General features: G+C 34.5%; 2 protein-coding genes across 4 annotated transcripts in view; one reads left to right on the top strand and one right to left on the bottom strand.

Annotated features, from left to right (window-relative positions):
• Positions 1 to 2,042: 2,042 nt before the first annotated feature.
• LOC128986213 (ATPase WRNIP1-like) overlaps positions 2,043 to 17,758 on the bottom strand; it is a 99,934-nt gene continuing 84,218 nt past the window's right edge. Inside the window, exon 8 of one of the 2 annotated variants that reach the window (XM_054406435.1) lies at positions 2,043 to 2,230. In XM_054406435.1, the coding sequence (XP_054262410.1) occupies positions 2,224 to 2,230 (7 nt within the window). In that variant the 3' untranslated portion in view covers positions 2,043 to 2,223. The remainder of the gene's footprint in view (positions 2,231 to 17,758) is intronic. The other variant, XM_054406433.1, reaches the window with a different exon arrangement.
• On the top strand, positions 2,079 to 14,265 carry LOC128986215 (TNF receptor-associated factor 6-like). 2 transcript variants are annotated; one of them, XM_054406439.1, is made up of 3 exons: positions 2,079 to 2,272; positions 3,617 to 3,752; positions 13,641 to 14,265. In XM_054406439.1, exons 1-3 carry the CDS (start codon positions 2,089 to 2,091, stop codon positions 14,173 to 14,175), a joined length of 855 nt encoding a protein of 284 aa, XP_054262414.1. In that variant the 5' UTR covers positions 2,079 to 2,088; the 3' UTR covers positions 14,176 to 14,265. The 2 variants fall into 2 exon arrangements, with proteins under 2 accessions (XP_054262414.1, XP_054262415.1); XM_054406440.1 differs by lacking the exon at positions 2,079 to 2,272 and adding an exon at positions 2,455 to 2,531.

Below are 17,758 nucleotides of genomic sequence, written 5' to 3'. Positions count from 1 at the left end.
ATATATCTCAAGTGTGTATCAATGTCAATTTTATAAAATATATGAAATATATAAAAAATATGTTTTTTAATCTATTAAATATTTAAAAAATATGTTCTAGTAATATATTTTAGTGATTAATATTTAAATAAAAAATGTATTTAATATCACTTCCAAACATCCTATGGGGCCTAAACATAAAAACACAAAATAATAAAGATTTAGTATGAAAAGCACAATTATTATCAGTTGAGTAAATTGATTAAATAGTTCATAAAAACAAATTTTGAAAAAAAAACTAGATAAAATTTTCACGGCCCGGACGGGTCTCGAACCTGGGTCCTTCGACTTATGAGCCTCATACCTTACCTCTGAGCTATCTGCGATTGTTGTGAGTCATTGTTTGCAAATGGTGGAAGAGTAGCCGGCAGTTGCAATGGTTGAAATACTTAAAATATTTTTGATACAACAGTATAATATGATTCTGTTAATCTGTTTTGGCATCAAGTAGTTGAGTTGAATAGTGCTGTAGTGAATAGTGAGTAGTCCCACGAATACAAATACAGTATACTACAAAAACTAATTTAAATACAATATCATGTAAATAATATTATGTAATTTATGACATAAGTAAATCATATAATTATTTTTAGAACGTCATATACAACCGTAATTAGTTTCTTAAAAGGTCCCCAGTCTCTAGCACCCTTTTCTAGCCAATCATTCGAGATTTCTATGATCGCATTCATTGTCACATATTGCAATTAAAAAATAAAACCCATCAACACTTTTTTTCGTTTGACCCACATGTAGCTGTCGAACATGTATACTGCCTCTTAACTACGGTATATGCGTAATTTTTTTCTTTAGGTGCATGATAGAGTGACAACATTTAGAGTATAGTGTTCCAGAGTAGCCTATATATTATTATTTACTTAATTTTAACACTTTCACAATAGCAATTATCATACAAAAAATGCATGTATAAATTGATAAACACTATGAAAAACAAAAAGATGCAAATTATTTATTTGCCAATTATAATAGATTATATATATTCTACAAAAATATTATTATTTTATTAATAACAATATCTGATGTGTTTCAAAAAATATTTATAAATACTTTAAATATAATATAGTTTCAAAAATATTTTATATATATATTTAAAATATTCTCAACACATATTTTTTTTACATTTAATAGGAAAAATATACATATACAATATGTATATTATAGATTCTATACTTAGTTTAACAATATATATTATGAATCTATTTTATATATTCAAAACTTATATTTAATTGATATTTTGCATTGCTTTTTGGTAATATTTAAAATATATATTTGAATATATCAAACTATTATTAAAGATATATTAATTATATATTTTATTCCAGGTTCTATCAAATACAACTTGGAATATATAAAATATATTTATAAAATACATATTTGTGCTACTAGGGCAATCTCCCGAAGTTTTTCTTTTTTGGAAATTTTGATGTTTGATGGTGAACATATAAATTTAAATAACACGATTTTGATTAAATTTTAGTATGTTATATTCCTTTTAATTCTAAACCCCCATTGCTGTAAAAATTACGGGTCAAAGGTTTTTGTAAAAAACAGCTGGGCCAATTTTAATAAAAATTTAGCATGTTATGGTCACTATGATTCTAAACAGAGTGGTACAACCCCCATTGCTGTAAAAATTATGATCAAAAGTTATCGCAACTTTTTTATTTTAACCATAGAATATCACAGTTACTCTCCCACTGCCTATGATAAAAGATTGTAGACAAGCTAATGGAAGAAAGTATGTGTCAGATTGCTGATACCGTTGTTACCAATGTTGTTTCTTAACAAAATTAATTAATCTGTAATGTGCACGTCCAAAGTAATAGGCGAATGTAAAGAAACAAAATAAACTACAGCAAAAATAGACATTCAACTCTAAAGTGACCACATAAATCTCTCAGATCCATCAGAAGATGTAGGCCAAAAATGAAACGCTTCAATAAAGAATCATATCAACATTTATTTTTGTCTAACCTCACAACACACAGCGGATGCCAAGTGTGTAGTTTGGGTCTGGCTAGGAGAGACAGCATGCGAGTGTGGCAATGTGCGGTGATTGTGCTGCTACTAGGCCTAGCTGAGTGCCACGCAACACACAGTACAGAGGCGGAGGTCAGTGAGACACAGCATGCCACGTGTCACATTGTCACTGACAAGCTGGTCGCCTCAGCAACTGCAACATTCACTCACGCTCTTACAGGAGTGTGTTCCAACAGTGAGTCTTAGCCTTCATCTAAAATTACGATTTGTATTTATTTATTTATTTTACCCAAGATCGTTTTTTAAACCAGCCATTTAAATTCAGTCCTTGCAATTGAAAAGATTCACTCGACAGTATTGTTTACTTGCATTACATTATTGTTTTGTTGCTTTACAGTACAAGTTTGGACCAATGAGGAACAGTTTAACTGATTAAACAATGAGTAAGTGGTTGGGACAACAAGTCGCTGCATCTCAATCAGTGGCAATGAGAGGTTATAAACGAAAACATAATCTCTCTTAGAAGTTATGAGTACAGTAGACTCCCTCTAGTTCGGCCACCTCGGGACCGGACCACTGGCCGAACTACAAAACGGCCGGACTAACCGGATGTAGTGCATTTTACATCATCAAAATACAAATCATAGTATTGCGCAATCGTGATATGTTAAGTCAATAACCTTGGTTCAGTAATAAAAACTGTAACGTTAAAATCACGCTTACTCAAGCAAAACAAAAATTACACAACACTGAACGTACAACAATAAATCACGTAAAGAACAGAAAAAAATGGTTACTAATCACCCAATCACAAACTGTTTTTGAGATAGCAAACAAGTGCACAGCAGACATCAGTTGTGTAAAGAACAGATGATTGTCAGTGCAAGCGGATAGCTTGACCTTGAAGCTAACGATGGCTATTTCTTTGTTTTGCTTTAATTTATTTTTGTCAAATAAACTGTGGTGTTTCAAAAATAATAATGGGAGAACCTACCGCATAAAAAAATGGTCCGAAATATTTAATTATACACTGCATTTCAACTTATTAGACCGAAGAGAAACTATTTATAAAATGTTCTCGGTATTTTTGAGGTTATGTAACATAGTTTTACAGGTAATATGCAACAATTCACCCATAGAAGCACCCGTCAACTAAACTGACATGAATTGTTTACTTCTCTGGCTGGAAACTAAACATTCAAGTTAAATCCTGTCGAAGGCAATTCCCCCGTGACGATGTGACTTGTCCCCCTGAGACCAGGCCGGACCATCCGGCGGCCGATCCAACCGAAGCCGAACTAGAGGGAGTCTACTGTAGTGATTTTTAATATACTTTTTAGTAGTGTAAGCAACTCTCGCACTCGCCAAGGCTCGTACTAAATTTTCTACTTGTGTCGTTATGACTATCCTTACACACCTACTGTACTTTAAACAGTCTGTTGTTAAATAAATGTGATATGTGGTTAGGCATGAAAATTAAGACTGTAATCAGTTTATTATGAATGACGTTTAAACTGAGAAAGGTTTTTCATCTAGGGGTATCACCATAAAAATTATAACTATATGTATTCTGTTTTAGAGGATTTAGATAAACATTTCCAAACCCTCAGGAAAGAATTTTATAGCCAAATAAACCAAATGTACTTAGTTATGTTGAAAACATCACAGAAACTGGCAAATATACAAGAAGTTTTAAATCAGAACAATAAACACAGGTAAGTGTAACAAGACTGTGAAATATAGTGAATTGTACTAATTATTAAAAATAACGATTGACTGTAACCTGTAATAGCTTAATTTTACATTCAAATCATGTAATTTTAGCGAATTTCCCATGTATGGAATAAGCTATTTTTATAGGTTTCATGGTAAGAATTAGGCCTGGGACCAATTTACTTTTTTGTTTTGAGGTCCCCAGAGGCCGAAAAACACTATCATTTCAAATTCTTTTATATATTACCTAATATATAATATCTATACATTTGATATTGATTTGATATTTGATATTTTACTTTATTTGAAAAAATTTTTGAAAAAATTATTCACAGAAGATTTTTAAGTTTTTTTGAAAAGAAAAATATTATCAACAAAAATCAGCACGGTTTTCGTGAAGGTAAATCAACAACAACGGCAATTTCCGATTTCCTTGAGATCATTATTGAGGCATTAGAAAAGAACAACTACACCTTTGGGGTATTCTTGGATCTCCAGAAAGCTTTTGACTGTGTGAACCCAACCATCCTTTTTGATAAGCTGGAAAATTATGGAATTAGAGGCTCCGCGCTTGAGTTAATAAAGTCCTACATGCTAAATAGAAAACAGTTTGTTTCAATCAAACATAATGATAAAGATTTCTTTTCTAACCACATAGAGGTGAAACTAGGGGTTCCCCAGGGTTCAGTCCTAGGGCCTCTTATTTTTAATTTACATTAATGACATAAATAGTGACGACACTGGCAAAATTATAACATACGCAGATGACACTTCTTTAATTTTAAATCATTCAAACTTAAATACTTTGGAAATCTCTACAAATATATTTACAACTGGCATAATCCAATATTTTAATGAAAATCATTTATCAGTAAATATAGATAAGACAGCTTTTTTGAATTTTTCAACCAGAATGTTAAGTTTTGACCCTAAAATTTTAGTGGAAGAAGATCAGGTCATAGATATTGTTCCACAAACTAAATTCTTGGGTCTCATGGTAAACAGTTCACTGAACTGGAATGATCATGTAAATTACCTTAGTACAAAATTATCAAGGTCAGTTTTTATATTAAGAAGATTTGGTAAGGTATGTTCTATTGAAACTTTGAAAACAATCTACTACTCATTTTTTTATTCCAATTTAACGTACTGTATCGAAATATGGGGATACACTACCAAAACAAACACAAATCAACTCCTAGCCATTCAACAAAAAGTTTTGAGGTGTATGGCGGGACTGAGCTTTGGGGATTCTCGTGTGGAAACTTTCAAAAATCTTGAGATTCTTACCGTTCCTTGCATAATCATTTACCGAGTTTTAATATATTTCAAAGCTAACATCTTTAAAACAACAAATGACCAAATTCACTCATATGACACTAGAGGTAAAAGTAACATCCATATCAGTAGGCATGACATAAGGCGACAAGCATTGGCAAGTATTTTTTTTGCTCCAAAACTTTGGAACCATCTACCAAATCAATTTCAAAATTTCCCTCTTAATCTATTTAAAAAGAAGTTGAAGAAAGTTTTAATTAAGCTCTGTTTGTTCACAATAGATGAATTTTGGCTAGTGACTAAAGATGAATTTAATTTACTAATTAAAGAATGTTAGAATATGTTAAGGTGAAGAAGTTAAATTGTGTTAAATTATGTTTATGTTAATGTTTAGGATTAATTGACGAGTTAGGAGATACTAATGTACCACATTATGTATTTTACTAACAATAAAGTTCTTGTATCTTGTATCTTGTATCTTGTATATATATACATATATAAAAATTTGAACGAATGGTGAATGAATGAATGAATGAATTAATTATTTCTTTATTCCAACAAAGTATATACAGAATATGTACACAAATATTTAAAGGAAGAAAAAAAAACATAAGTGAATTTAAGAATAAAATAAAATTAACCTTTACATTACATCTATGTTTAAAAAAAAAGCGTACATCTTTATAAGGAATAAGCCGACATGGGCAGCGAGCCTGTGCGTCGAATGTAGTTGCGTCCAAACATAAACATTAAAATCAAATGCAATAAATAAATAAATGACAGAAGATATGATGAGGTGAAAATAAAATAGGAGTAAATGGAGTTACGAGAACAAAAGTTTAAATAAAAATAATTGAACTGTAATAGTGACAGGAATTCTACGGCTTTGAAAGTGTGTCTGGAGGGGAGAAGTGGGCGGTGGATAACGAGTCAGGGTACAATGGTCAGGTCGCATGTCGTGTCAGGAGCGTCTGTGTCTGTAATCAGCTGTGATGATAAGCTCAGCCTCGTCCCTGCCTAGACCAAGTAACCACTCATTGACACGGCGGTTGAATATGTTTAAAGTGGGAGAGTCAAAGAGATTAACACTTTGAAAATAGTTTTGTAAGTTACGAAATAGGACGTGTGCAATATAAAATGAGTTGGTCGATGAAAAGGATTTGTACAGTTGTAGTGATGTTATTCCAATTCGGGTAGAATATCTAGTATTATGTGTATGGGAAATTATAGAGAAAATGTTGGTATAATTTTTAAAAATATGACTTTAAAAATTTTTTATGAAAAGTTGTCTGATCGTTAAAACTGACACATCCTTAAAGAGAGTGTCAGATTGGGTAACGCCTGCACTTCCCAAAACCAATTTTTAATATTAACTTTTGTGTTATGTTTAATGGCTCTAAAATACTTTTAGAACAACCCCCCCAGTTTATGATTGCGAATGATAAAAGTGATTGAACAAAAGCATAGTACATTAATTTCATTTCACTTTCATTTAGAATCTGATTCAGCTGACCGATAGCATTAATATATTTTCTAATTTTACTGTTTAAATATTGAATATGGCTAGACCACTTAAGACGGTAATCAAAGACCACTCCTAAATATTTGAATGACTCTACTTTTTCAATAGATTCGCATGTACAGTTGGCGTCAAGGTAATCACCACAGGTGTGAATGACGAGATTTTCTAGATTATAATCAGATTTTAAACTTAAAGAAATTGGCATACACTTAGTTTTTGATGAATTTAAAGAGAGTATATTCTGGTTTAACCATAACTTGGTTTCCATTAGGTCGTGCAAAGCTTTGTTGCGGGACTCAAGCCAAGTTTTACCGCTGTTCAAAATTAAAGTGTCATCAGCAAATAAGAAAAGCTTACCAAAATTATTAAGTTTTGAAATATTATTTATATATATTAAAAATAAAACAGGCCCAAGTGTACTACCTTGAACCACTCCATAGTTAACATATTCAATATTACTGTTGGTGTTAAGTATTGATACAAGTTGAGATCTTTGAGACAGATAACTTTTAAACCATTGAAGTGCGTTACCCCTTATGCCAACTGCTTCTAATTTGGAAAAAAGCTTAGATCGATCAACTGAATCAAATGCCTTTTTAAGATCTAAAAATATTAATATTGGGTGTTCATTATCTGAAATTGTCGAATTTAAGTCCCTATTAATGTCAAACAATGCATCTGAAATGTTTTTGTCCAAGCGAAACCCATACTGGCAATCACTCAAAATGTTGTTTGCTTGAAGAAATGTAACTAATTGATCTTTAACTATTCTCTCAATTAGCTTAGCAAATACACTCAAAAGAGATATTGGTCTGTAATTATTCATATTGGCAAACTCATTGGATTTATAAAGAGGAAAAACTTTGGCAAGTTTCAAACATTCAGGAAAAGTACCTGATGAAATGCTTAAATTTACTATATGTAAGAGTGGTTTTTTAAACAAATGGAAATTGGCTTTCAGGACTTCGGCTGAGATACCATCGTAGCCAGGTGCTGACCCACCGCGCAGACTGTAAATGTATCGTTCCAGTTCGGGTTCAGTGATTGTGTGAAGTGTAAATGTACAATCATGGGCAAAGTCATTGTCATTCACAACTGGGCCCCCACTTGAATCGATAGAGTTTGCTAAATTAGAGCCTACAAAGGAGAAAAAATTGTTGAAATCACTGGCAACTCTTAGACCTTGGGCTGGAGATATCTCTGCGCTGGAACAAACTTATCAATAGGAAAGGAATCTTTTTTACATTTTCTACCAGATATTTCTTTGATTATGCCCCAAAACATTTTAGGGTTGTTGCCGGACAAGTGTAGTTTATTTCTATAATAGTTTCTTTTTGTCAGCTTCAAAGAAAAACTTAAACTATTTTTAATTTCTCGGTATCGAGTAATAAGTTCGTTATTAAAAGGCTGCTTTTTGACTTGTTTACTAAGTTTATCTCTTACTCTTATTTAATGTATTAGGTCTGACGTTATCCACGGTTTTAACTTTTTGAAACACGATTTCTTGTTATGAGCCAATTTACTAGCCGCAGCAACAGAATTAGAGATGATTCTGGTAAAATGTTCGGAACAGAAATCAACATTGTCATGACAAGATGTTATGGGATCCCAGTTGGAATGTGTGAGGAAGTGAGTGAGTAGTGCGTGGTCCAAGTGTGTGCGTGGCGGTGGGTCATAGTGACAGTTCGGTGTCCCCAATGTGATAGTGATCCCGGTGCTGTAGTGGTCTGTAACATTAGTCTGTAACACAGCCGACTTTACACTCTCCAAGTCTTTGTATTTGATAAATATGTGGTCTAGGCATGTTGCTGTATTTTGAGTCACTCGTGTAGGTTTGTCGATGCATTGTGTAAATCCCGATCCAGTTAAAATGTTTAAGTACCTATGTGTGAGAACATTCATGTTTAGTATGTCAATGTTAGCGTCTCCAAGATAAATAACCATGTGATTTATAGATATTAACCCTTCGAGGGCTAAATTAAATGAAGGGCTGGAGCTTAATTATTTTTTACCAAAAATTAAAAACTAAAGTGGTTGTGTTTTGTATTTATTTCACTTGAAATAATTCATGGATCATAAAAAGATTTTCCTTAGGGCTGAACTAATTTTTGTACAAAAGTTATGAAGAAAATAAAATTTGATTTGACGGATATATCCGTCTTTGGCCCACAAAAAACATAAGGTGGACGGATATATCCGTCTGCCGCCCTCAGTGATAATCACAAAATATGAACACTGCCAATAATCTTGAGTATTCTTGTGGGCGGTAGACGGATATATCCGCCAACCTTAGGCTATTCCTTCCCTTGTTTTATTTTTTATCCATAAAAATGTATCTATCATTCTAAAGTAAATCTAAACCACTCAGTTTTGCTCCCATGTCCTCAATCCCATTCCCCGCCAATACTTCCACTACGTAAAGACTGTTCTTCAGGTTCATCATATCCATCACATTCCACACTATTATTTTCCCTGCCAAGTATAAAACCCCTCTCAAAAAAACCTTTATTAAGCATCTCAATAACATCTTCAATTTTCAGATCGTTTGCATTAGTAAATTCAGCTCAATAACATAAAAATAAAGTACAAAATACAAAATGTAAACATCACTCACTTACAACCATGTGTGAAGTGACAGCAATATTTACTTAGGCACACTCTATGGTGCAAAATAGCCGAAACAGCTGCGGCAATTATTATTGCCAACCACAAAAACAAAATCACCCATTTGTAATGCAGTGTAATGTTTATTAGCGTATTATAAACATTGTGTATCAATTCGCTTTTTGGACGGATATATCCGTCTTTATCCCAGAAAAGAAATTTCTCGGGACGGATATATCCGTTTTCAGCCCGGAAAGTAAACAGAGATTGACGGATATATCCGTCCATAGCCCTGGAAGGGTTAAATAAGTAAACTTCTAGGTCATGTAAGAACATTTGAACATTACAATCAAAAGTTTTGTATATTGCTAATAGGTTGAAGTGTTTGTTGGAAAGAGAAAAGTGTAATGAAATGCCGTAAACGTCCCCAATGGTAATTTCAGTAGCCGTAGCAGATAAATTTTGGTGTTTTTGGCCTCTTGGGACATTAAAATGGAAAAGTAAATCTGTCTCAGGTATCTTACCATTAGGGATGGACGGGATTGAATTTTTAGTTCGGGACGGGACGGGACGGGATTTTTATTTCCTTCCCGATTTTCGGGACGGGACGGGACGGGATTTTTTTCTGTGCATAAAAAGAAAGTACTGTATTGCAGTTACCAAAAGAGACATACGAAATCAATTTTTACCATTTGTGGCACTGATCTATAAAAACCAAAAAATGGGTAACCTATAGAAACTTGTGACTCGTGGGTCACGGGGTGATCGTCTGTATGACTCACGGTCACGGCGCGATCGTCGTCATGACTCGCGGTCACGGCGCGATCGTTGGTATTACTCCGCGGTCACGGGGTTATCGTCGGTATGACTCCACGGTCACAGCGCGATCGTCGTCATGACACGCGGTCACGACGCGATCGTCGGTATGACTCGCGGTCACGGCGCGATTGTCAGCATGACTCGCGGTCAGGGCGCGATCGTCGTCATGACTCGCGGTCACGGCGAGATCGTCGTCATGACTCGCGGTCACGGCGCGATCGTCGTCATGACTCGCGGTCACGGTACGATCGTCGGTATGACTTCGCGGTCACGGGGTTATCGTCGGTATGACTGCACGGTCACGGCACGATCGTCGTCATGACTCGCGGTCACGGCACGATCGTCGGTATGACTCGCGGTCACGGCGCGATCGTCGGTATGACTCCGCGGTCACGGGGTTATCGTCGGTATGACTCCACGGTCACGGCGCGATTGTCGTCATGACTCGCGGTCACGACGCGATCGTCGGTATGACTCGCGGTCACGGCGCGATCGTCGGTATGACTCCGCGGTCACGGCGCGATCGTCGGTATGACTCGCGATCACGGCTCGATCGTCAGCATGACTCCGCGGTCACGGCGCGATCGTCGGTAGGACTCCGCGGTCACGGTGCGATCGTCGGTAGGACTCCGCGGTCACGGCGCGATCGTCGGTATGACTCGCGGTCACGGCGCGATCGTCGGTAGGACTCCGTGGTCACGGCGCGATCGTCGGTAGGACTCCGCGGTCACGGCGCGATCGTCGGTAGGACTCCGCGGTCACGGCGTAATCGTCGACATGACTTCGTCTCCTTTGTTCGCGGACCTGTCGCTCGCAATAACGGCGTTATCGGCACTCGCGAAGCGGAAAAATCGCCGACGATCGGACCAAATCCCGTCCCGAAAAATTCCCGAGTCAAATGTAATCCCGTCCCGATAATCGGGAATATTTTTTTCCCGAAAAATTCCCGAAATTTCGGGACCCGTCCATCCCTACTTACCATGAGACCTATGGTAATACCTACTACCCTATAGGGAAATTCGCTAATATATATATGAATTTGAACGGATGGTGTTTTGGCCTCTGCGGACCTCAAAACGAAAAAGTAAATCGGTCCCGGGTCCAGGTCTTACCATGAGTACTACGGTAATAGCTTATTCCCTATATGGGAAATACGCTAAAAATGTATATTTAAATGTCCCATGTTTTTATTTATGGAGAATAGGCAAACTATTGTAGCCTGCTTGTTTATGGATATATTTTGATCAAGCATGGCAAATTTATTTATTTTATACTAAGCTTTTAATATTTTACTAAAAAAACACACTTTACTACCCTCCCTTTAGCATCAAACCCAGGTGCTCGTTTAACGTAATGTTATCTAAATATGTTTAAAGTTAAAATTCAATCATGCAAATCGAAATTTGCTTAGTCTGCAAGATTGCCGCAGCAGGGGTATTTAATTTATATGATATAGTATCCGTATCCATCCAGAAGAGAAATTAAAAATCAATTTTCCAAAAACAAAAATTGCTTGTATTCTAAAATTGTTTAAATATAGTGAGTGGGTCCTGTTTTTCCTTGCTTTCCAACTGCTAGAGCTTTTTCCTCATGCTTGTGCATCATATTAGAGTTTACTGTAGTAGTCTTTGATATATGCAACATGAGAAGATTTATCCACAGGAAAATTTTTACTCTTTTTCCTATATATTTTCCAGGATATAAATCAATCTTAACTTAACTTGTTTGTTAGAATATAACAAACAAAGTGAAATTGTTAAAGTAAACCAGAAGTGCTTATGTTATGCCCCCCCCCCCCCAAGGGAAATGGCGAATACCCCCCCCCCAAACCAAGCCTAATTCCCCCCCTAAAGCATGACATCCACACTCTACCCTTTAATTTATAACATTAGTTAGTTTATGTCAGTAAAAACGCACACCTAGTGTGGTTTTGTAGGCTTCACTTTGATTTCTGGTGAATTTTATTGGCAATCATTGAAAAGTTACATTTTTTTTATAATGAATGTATGTACAATTCACAAACCTTTCCCCAACATTTTTATTTTTTTCTGTTGATCAACATTTTTATGTACAATTCTTTGTTTATCCGGTCGGCCTTAAACATTTTTGCATTAACATTTTGCTTAAAGTTTTTTTTTATTCATCCCGTCTCTAAAGGACAACATTTATTGAGTTTAAAAAGAAAACGCAATAGGTAAACTGATTCCTTATTTTAAAACAAAACAAATTTCACACTCATTCTTTGCTCATTTTTGGTAGATTATTCTGTGATTTGGGTTAAAATATGCCCTGATACGTCCCTAAATCTATTGGTAATGATGAAAACAGCTGGTTGTGGTTCAGTGGATAAGCGGCTGGGACTAGAGCAACTTTCAGTAGTATGAATAAATTAGTCCCTAATTTGATAGGTACGAATTAATAAAACCAATGAGGTACATTTTGCACTGTATCATACAGTCCGAATATACAGTAACAGTGTTGTATTACACTTTGCAAACTTACAATGACATGTATTCTTAATTTCCAAAGTTTAGTAATGCATTGATTTAATATTCTTTTCATGATGATGGGGGTTATCTTTTATACTGAAACCAGATGTTTTGCATTAGGTCTAAATAGATTGCGAAATTATAAAAACTTAGCGGTAAATATAGTCTAATGCCGGGATTACATCATTAAACTTTGTAACTAGTTATTACCGATTCTGTAAGTTGTATCCTAAAGGCTTGAATTACAAGAGTATGAAAAAAAAGCTAATAAAATCATTAATAGCCTGATTAAAAAATACCATCTGAATAAGTATATTTTATAGGCTCTATCTAAGTTGTTTCATATACAGTGTCATTTGATAAAAACTTTTATGTAACCTATTTTGTACTGTAAATATTAGAATAACTATGCTACACAATGTAGTAATTTTCAAAAGCACTTAATAAATAAATAATTAATTAATCGTGATTCGTGCAAAATAATAAGGTACAATCACAATGTAATAAAAGCACAATTCAAACGACTGTTGCCTACTCATCCTCTAATAATGGCTGTGACAGACAGGGTTGTCACTGCCAGTTGAGCCATTAGGCCTACCAACCGTCCTCTTAACAAGAGCAATACATTTACGGATTGACGTGAAAATTCTGGTGTCGTTCTAAACAGCAAACTTGAAGTTGGTAATCCTGATTAAAGGGTTTTAAATAAATAAACAGTACTTTTTACTGTTGCGTATGATTCTGATAATTTATTTTTTTATTTTCCTGTAATTTTTTACTGGAATAAAATTCTTTACATAAAACCAAAATCCACCCAAAAAACATGCCCCCCCAAAAAAAAATTCTGATGGCGCAAAGTGCGCTATGCCCCCCCCCCCTCCTGGGCATCCCTGAAGTAAACTACATTTAAAATAAAAATTTTAAGGGTTCATTAACAATGATTGGCGATCTGAAAAAAGTGCAAAGCAACTACATATTTATGTTTTATTTATAACTTAAATTCTTTGCTGTAGACTTTGTGAAAATTTTAGTCCTTTTATTTAAGTTCCACCAACATTGGCTATAACTTATTACAAAGTTTGACTTACAAAACACATTTTCTTATATGGAATGTAATTTTTTCAAGAAAGTCTCTTCTTAATTATTTTGATGGATTAAAACGCTATTCTAAATTTCAGCTCAACACTAAGACAGGTTCAGAAGACTAGTCCGAGAGGATTTGAATTTAAAGAAAATAATTACACAGTACACGAGGATAATGTGACTGGTAAAAAAGTGTTTTCCTACTATTGGAAAATTGGGGAAATGCAAAACAACATGATGATGAACATAAAACAGCAAACTTTACGCAGTCCTGGGTTCTATGTGAACGGAGGTTACAGAATGTACATTAAAATGTTCCCTCATCAAGACAAGGGCAATATTTACATTCATGTGGGCCTCGCACAAGGCGAACACGATGATGAACTGAATTGGCCATTCACTTTGAAACACAGAGTGACTATTGTAGACCAGAGTGTAGATACACCAGAGGATATAATGTCTCAGATATGGGATCCAAGAGTAATCTGCAGCACTTCAGACTGGCACAGACCTACCTCTACAGAGGACAATGAGGAGTGTGTTGGCTTTGGCTTTACACAGGACACACTCTTACACAACAGTTATATTTATGAGGACTCCTTAGTTGTAAAATTAGATGTGTTTATATAGTCATATGACAAAAACAGTTTTGTTTTAAAATGTATTATATTTATAAAGCCAAAATTCTGTTCATTTCAAACTAAAATGTATTATATTTATAAAGCCAAAATTCTGTTAATTTCAAACCTTTGAACTTTTGCCACACATCCCTCATTTGGTGAAATCACCAGCTATCACTATCATCACACATCTCAGTAATGTCTTTGAATCAACCACATGGTCTGGGCGTCAGCTAGGGCACAGAAAACGTACTACTATAACCCAGAAGGCCAACCGCATGGTAAAAAGCATTAAGTGTTTTGAGAGAGCTTTGCCTGTCAATCGTAGGCAGCGCCACCAGCGTTGCTATGCTGTACCCATGACGTATTACACAGAATTGTAACATGTATTAGAAAACATAGTTATAAAATGCAATGGATAATTGTACAAGTAACCTTTGTTAAAAATAATTGTTAGTGCCTTCCAACACCCCTCACCTCTTCAATCTATCCGTCAATAGTATAGGATGAAATAAATAAATTTGCCAAATTGTATCAACATATATCCATAAACAAGTAAACTACAACAGTTTTCACTTTCTTTATAAGAATAACAAGGGAATTTTATATTACACTTTTTTTATTTTCTCCGTGACCGTTAGGCATACAACAGTGCTTCAATATACTAAATTATTTCTTTTTTAAGCTCTACAAAATGGTTTAGAAACAAATTAAAAATTTTTTGTTTTTAGGATCAAAAATGAGAAAAACCCATTTTTACCCCATAAAACCCCGCATAAGCCACTGTTCCCATGGCCCAATTACGCTGGTTCGCGAACTCGTTCGAATAAACGTAGGTTTAAACGTTTGTACCAAATTTCGTCAAAATCTGATCATTTTTGCTTGAGTTATCACGCTAACGGACACACATATATATATCTATCTATACTTTTATATAAAAATTAAAAATCTAATGGTGTCTGTCTGTATGTCTGTTACTAATTGGTGCAAAAACTACTGAACCAACTGGGCTTAAATTTTACAAAAATATAGCTACCATACCAAGGACCATTATAGGACTATTCACATTTCGATACTGACCGTAGGCTTTGCCCCTTTGGCTTTAAAAGTTCTGAGGTGAACTTTTTAAAAGTAAATATTTATTGGTCTCCATGGCTGCGATGAGAACACTAACAATGTTTGTTTACATTTGCTTTGACATTTAAATGTAAACAAGAAGAACTGCTAAACTGTATATTTCACAATTTCAGGGAGCTGATACAAAGAAATTAAATTTAATATTTTCCATAACTATGAGGTAGGTTTATTTTAATCCAACCTTCCTTTTATCATGGATTATTTATTCTAAAACTATATAGTTTTTGCACCTATTAGTAACACACATACAGACAGACACCATTAGATTTTTATATAATAGTATGGATGTTATTGATATGTTTTCATGGAAAAAGTATGAAAATTACAATGTATAGATGTTTTGTATGAATTTGGAGGCTACTTTAAATCAATTCTAACTCTTAACATGTGTTAGATTAACTTAACATAACTTGCACATCACATTGTTTTTTTATATGGATATTTAGGTAAATTAAGTTATTGTGTTTTGCTGAACCTATGCTTAAATTAAACTAAAGAATATCACCAATAACTAAATTGTAGGCCTACGTCGTCGATTTTTGTTTTCTAAAATCTGTTGTATATGTGTAACCTATATTTAATTATCAAATGGCAATACAAAATACTCTTATTTTATCTTAACATAGCTTCTTAGTTCACATTTACTTTATTTGATACATTTATTATTTGTTTTGCTACACCACTGATTAAACTAAACCAAGGAAAATATCATAAAACTAAGCAGTACACTGTGTTCTTTTGTTTCTAAAATCAATGAAATATCTGTTACTATGTTTACTTAATGGTAAGTGTGAAAATGTAAAGGCAGTGGAAGATGGAACCATAGACTAACCAACACAAGTAGACTTCTCATCCCATTGTAAATTTTGAAGCACGTTTTTTGTGTCTAGTTCATGTACGTGACACAAAGGCGCTAGCGTCGATGAAACTTTGTTTCCATTATTTTAGGGTTAATTTCTTGATTTGTGCTTTACTGTTTGGTTATATAACTAGGGGACAAGTTATTGTTTATGATTAGATCGTATTATTTGGTTAAACGAGGTTTTAAATGGCTGTAATAACGGGAAACAAATTGTAAACAAAACACGACCTCTACATAAACCGTACATGAACTAACAATAAAATTGTCTTCAGCTGTTCCATAAGGATGAGAAATCTACTAAGGGAGTTTGTTTCATCTATGATGGAACTGATTAAAAGAACTGGTTTGTATATTAAGATGTTTGTTGATATTTTTGTAGAGTAGAATCAGAGATGCAATGAAACATATACTGTATTTGCTATTACATTTTTTAGTCCTTGATGCTTTGATAATCATATTAGTTTTGTCTACTGTCTTTAATGCTAAATTATTTGTTTAAAATTGTTTATAGTACCTATAGATCATGGTGGAAGTAAATAAGGTGTGCTACTGCGCATCGTAGCCGGCTGCAGGCGGTGCGGGGGAGGGGTATCGTGACGTCACCTTGGGGGCAAACATGCCTCGCGACCATATTGAGCAGTGACGCCGCTCTAATAAAATTGTAATTTTTAATAGTAAGAACCGATAAAAATTCCTGAAACTTTGCATACTCTTGGACTATTAACATAGGATGCTTATGATTTAAATTTTATTAATTTATTCGAATTAAAAACCATTCAACCACCGATCAAACTTCAAACTTTTTCATACTAACACAAAAAAGTTAGTCGGCTACCAAATCACGTATTATTTGGTCAGGTTTATGAGACCTGCGGGAAAGTTTTAGGGAAAGGTTCTAATTTAACTGTAGTATCGGTTGGATTTCGATAAAAGAATTACTTTTTTAGCTACGAAGAATTATTTCAAGCGGCAACGGAGCGCGCGCTCAGCCGATGCCACCGTTTAATTGGATAATAAGGCCACGCATTTATTATCCAAAACACTGTAGCTACATGTTATAAGGATATACTTTGTATTTTACATTTTATATGAAATATTTAATATTAACACGTGACAGATATAATAAGTTTTACATTAAAATGCGTTGCAACATATTCGTTTTTATACAAATTAACTCTCTCTGATAACAGTTGCCATAAAATTTGTAGGATCGGAAATGAATAACATTTCCTTAACCAAAAACATAGTTTTTTACATTTTGCAATCTTAATATTTACGACCTGAAAGTAAACATCTAAAAAATTAAACATTTCATCACCTCTGGCTAAACTTTTTTAAGTTTCTTTAGAAATTTTCTTTGTTTGCCACTAGCAAAATTGCATTCTTAGCCTCCTGTTGATTTGTTGAAGAAAACTAAAATATCGCACGTTTGGTTGCGTTTTCTTATTTTTCGAACTATTACAACAACCGTACACAATGGGTAATTTTTGTAGAAAGATGTGTGCCCTATGGAAAACTGACATCTACTGCAACTCGGTGAACACAGAAACGAAAACAAAACAAACAGCACGTGATCATCCCCCGCACACACCCC

Source organism: Macrosteles quadrilineatus, unplaced genomic scaffold (genome assembly GCF_028750875.1).
Source record: "Macrosteles quadrilineatus isolate MER2022 unplaced genomic scaffold, UCM_ALF_1.0 Scaffold_2__2_contigs__length_208266976, whole genome shotgun sequence".
NCBI classification, from domain to species: Eukaryota; Metazoa; Arthropoda; class Insecta; order Hemiptera; family Cicadellidae; genus Macrosteles; species Macrosteles quadrilineatus.
This window is presented reverse-complemented; position numbering and strand designations above follow the sequence as displayed.

Coding starts and splice junctions, on each gene's coding strand:
- LOC128986215 (XM_054406439.1), top strand. CDS start 2,089: ATGCGAGTGTGGCAATGTGCGGTGATTGTGCTGCTACTAGGCCTAGCT. Junction 2,273..3,616: donor TACAGGAGTGTGTTCCAACA/GTGAGTCTTAGC, acceptor ATTCTGTTTTAG/AGGATTTAGATAAACATTTC. Junction 3,753..13,640: donor AATCAGAACAATAAACACAG/GTAAGTGTAACA, acceptor TCTAAATTTCAG/CTCAACACTAAGACAGGTTC.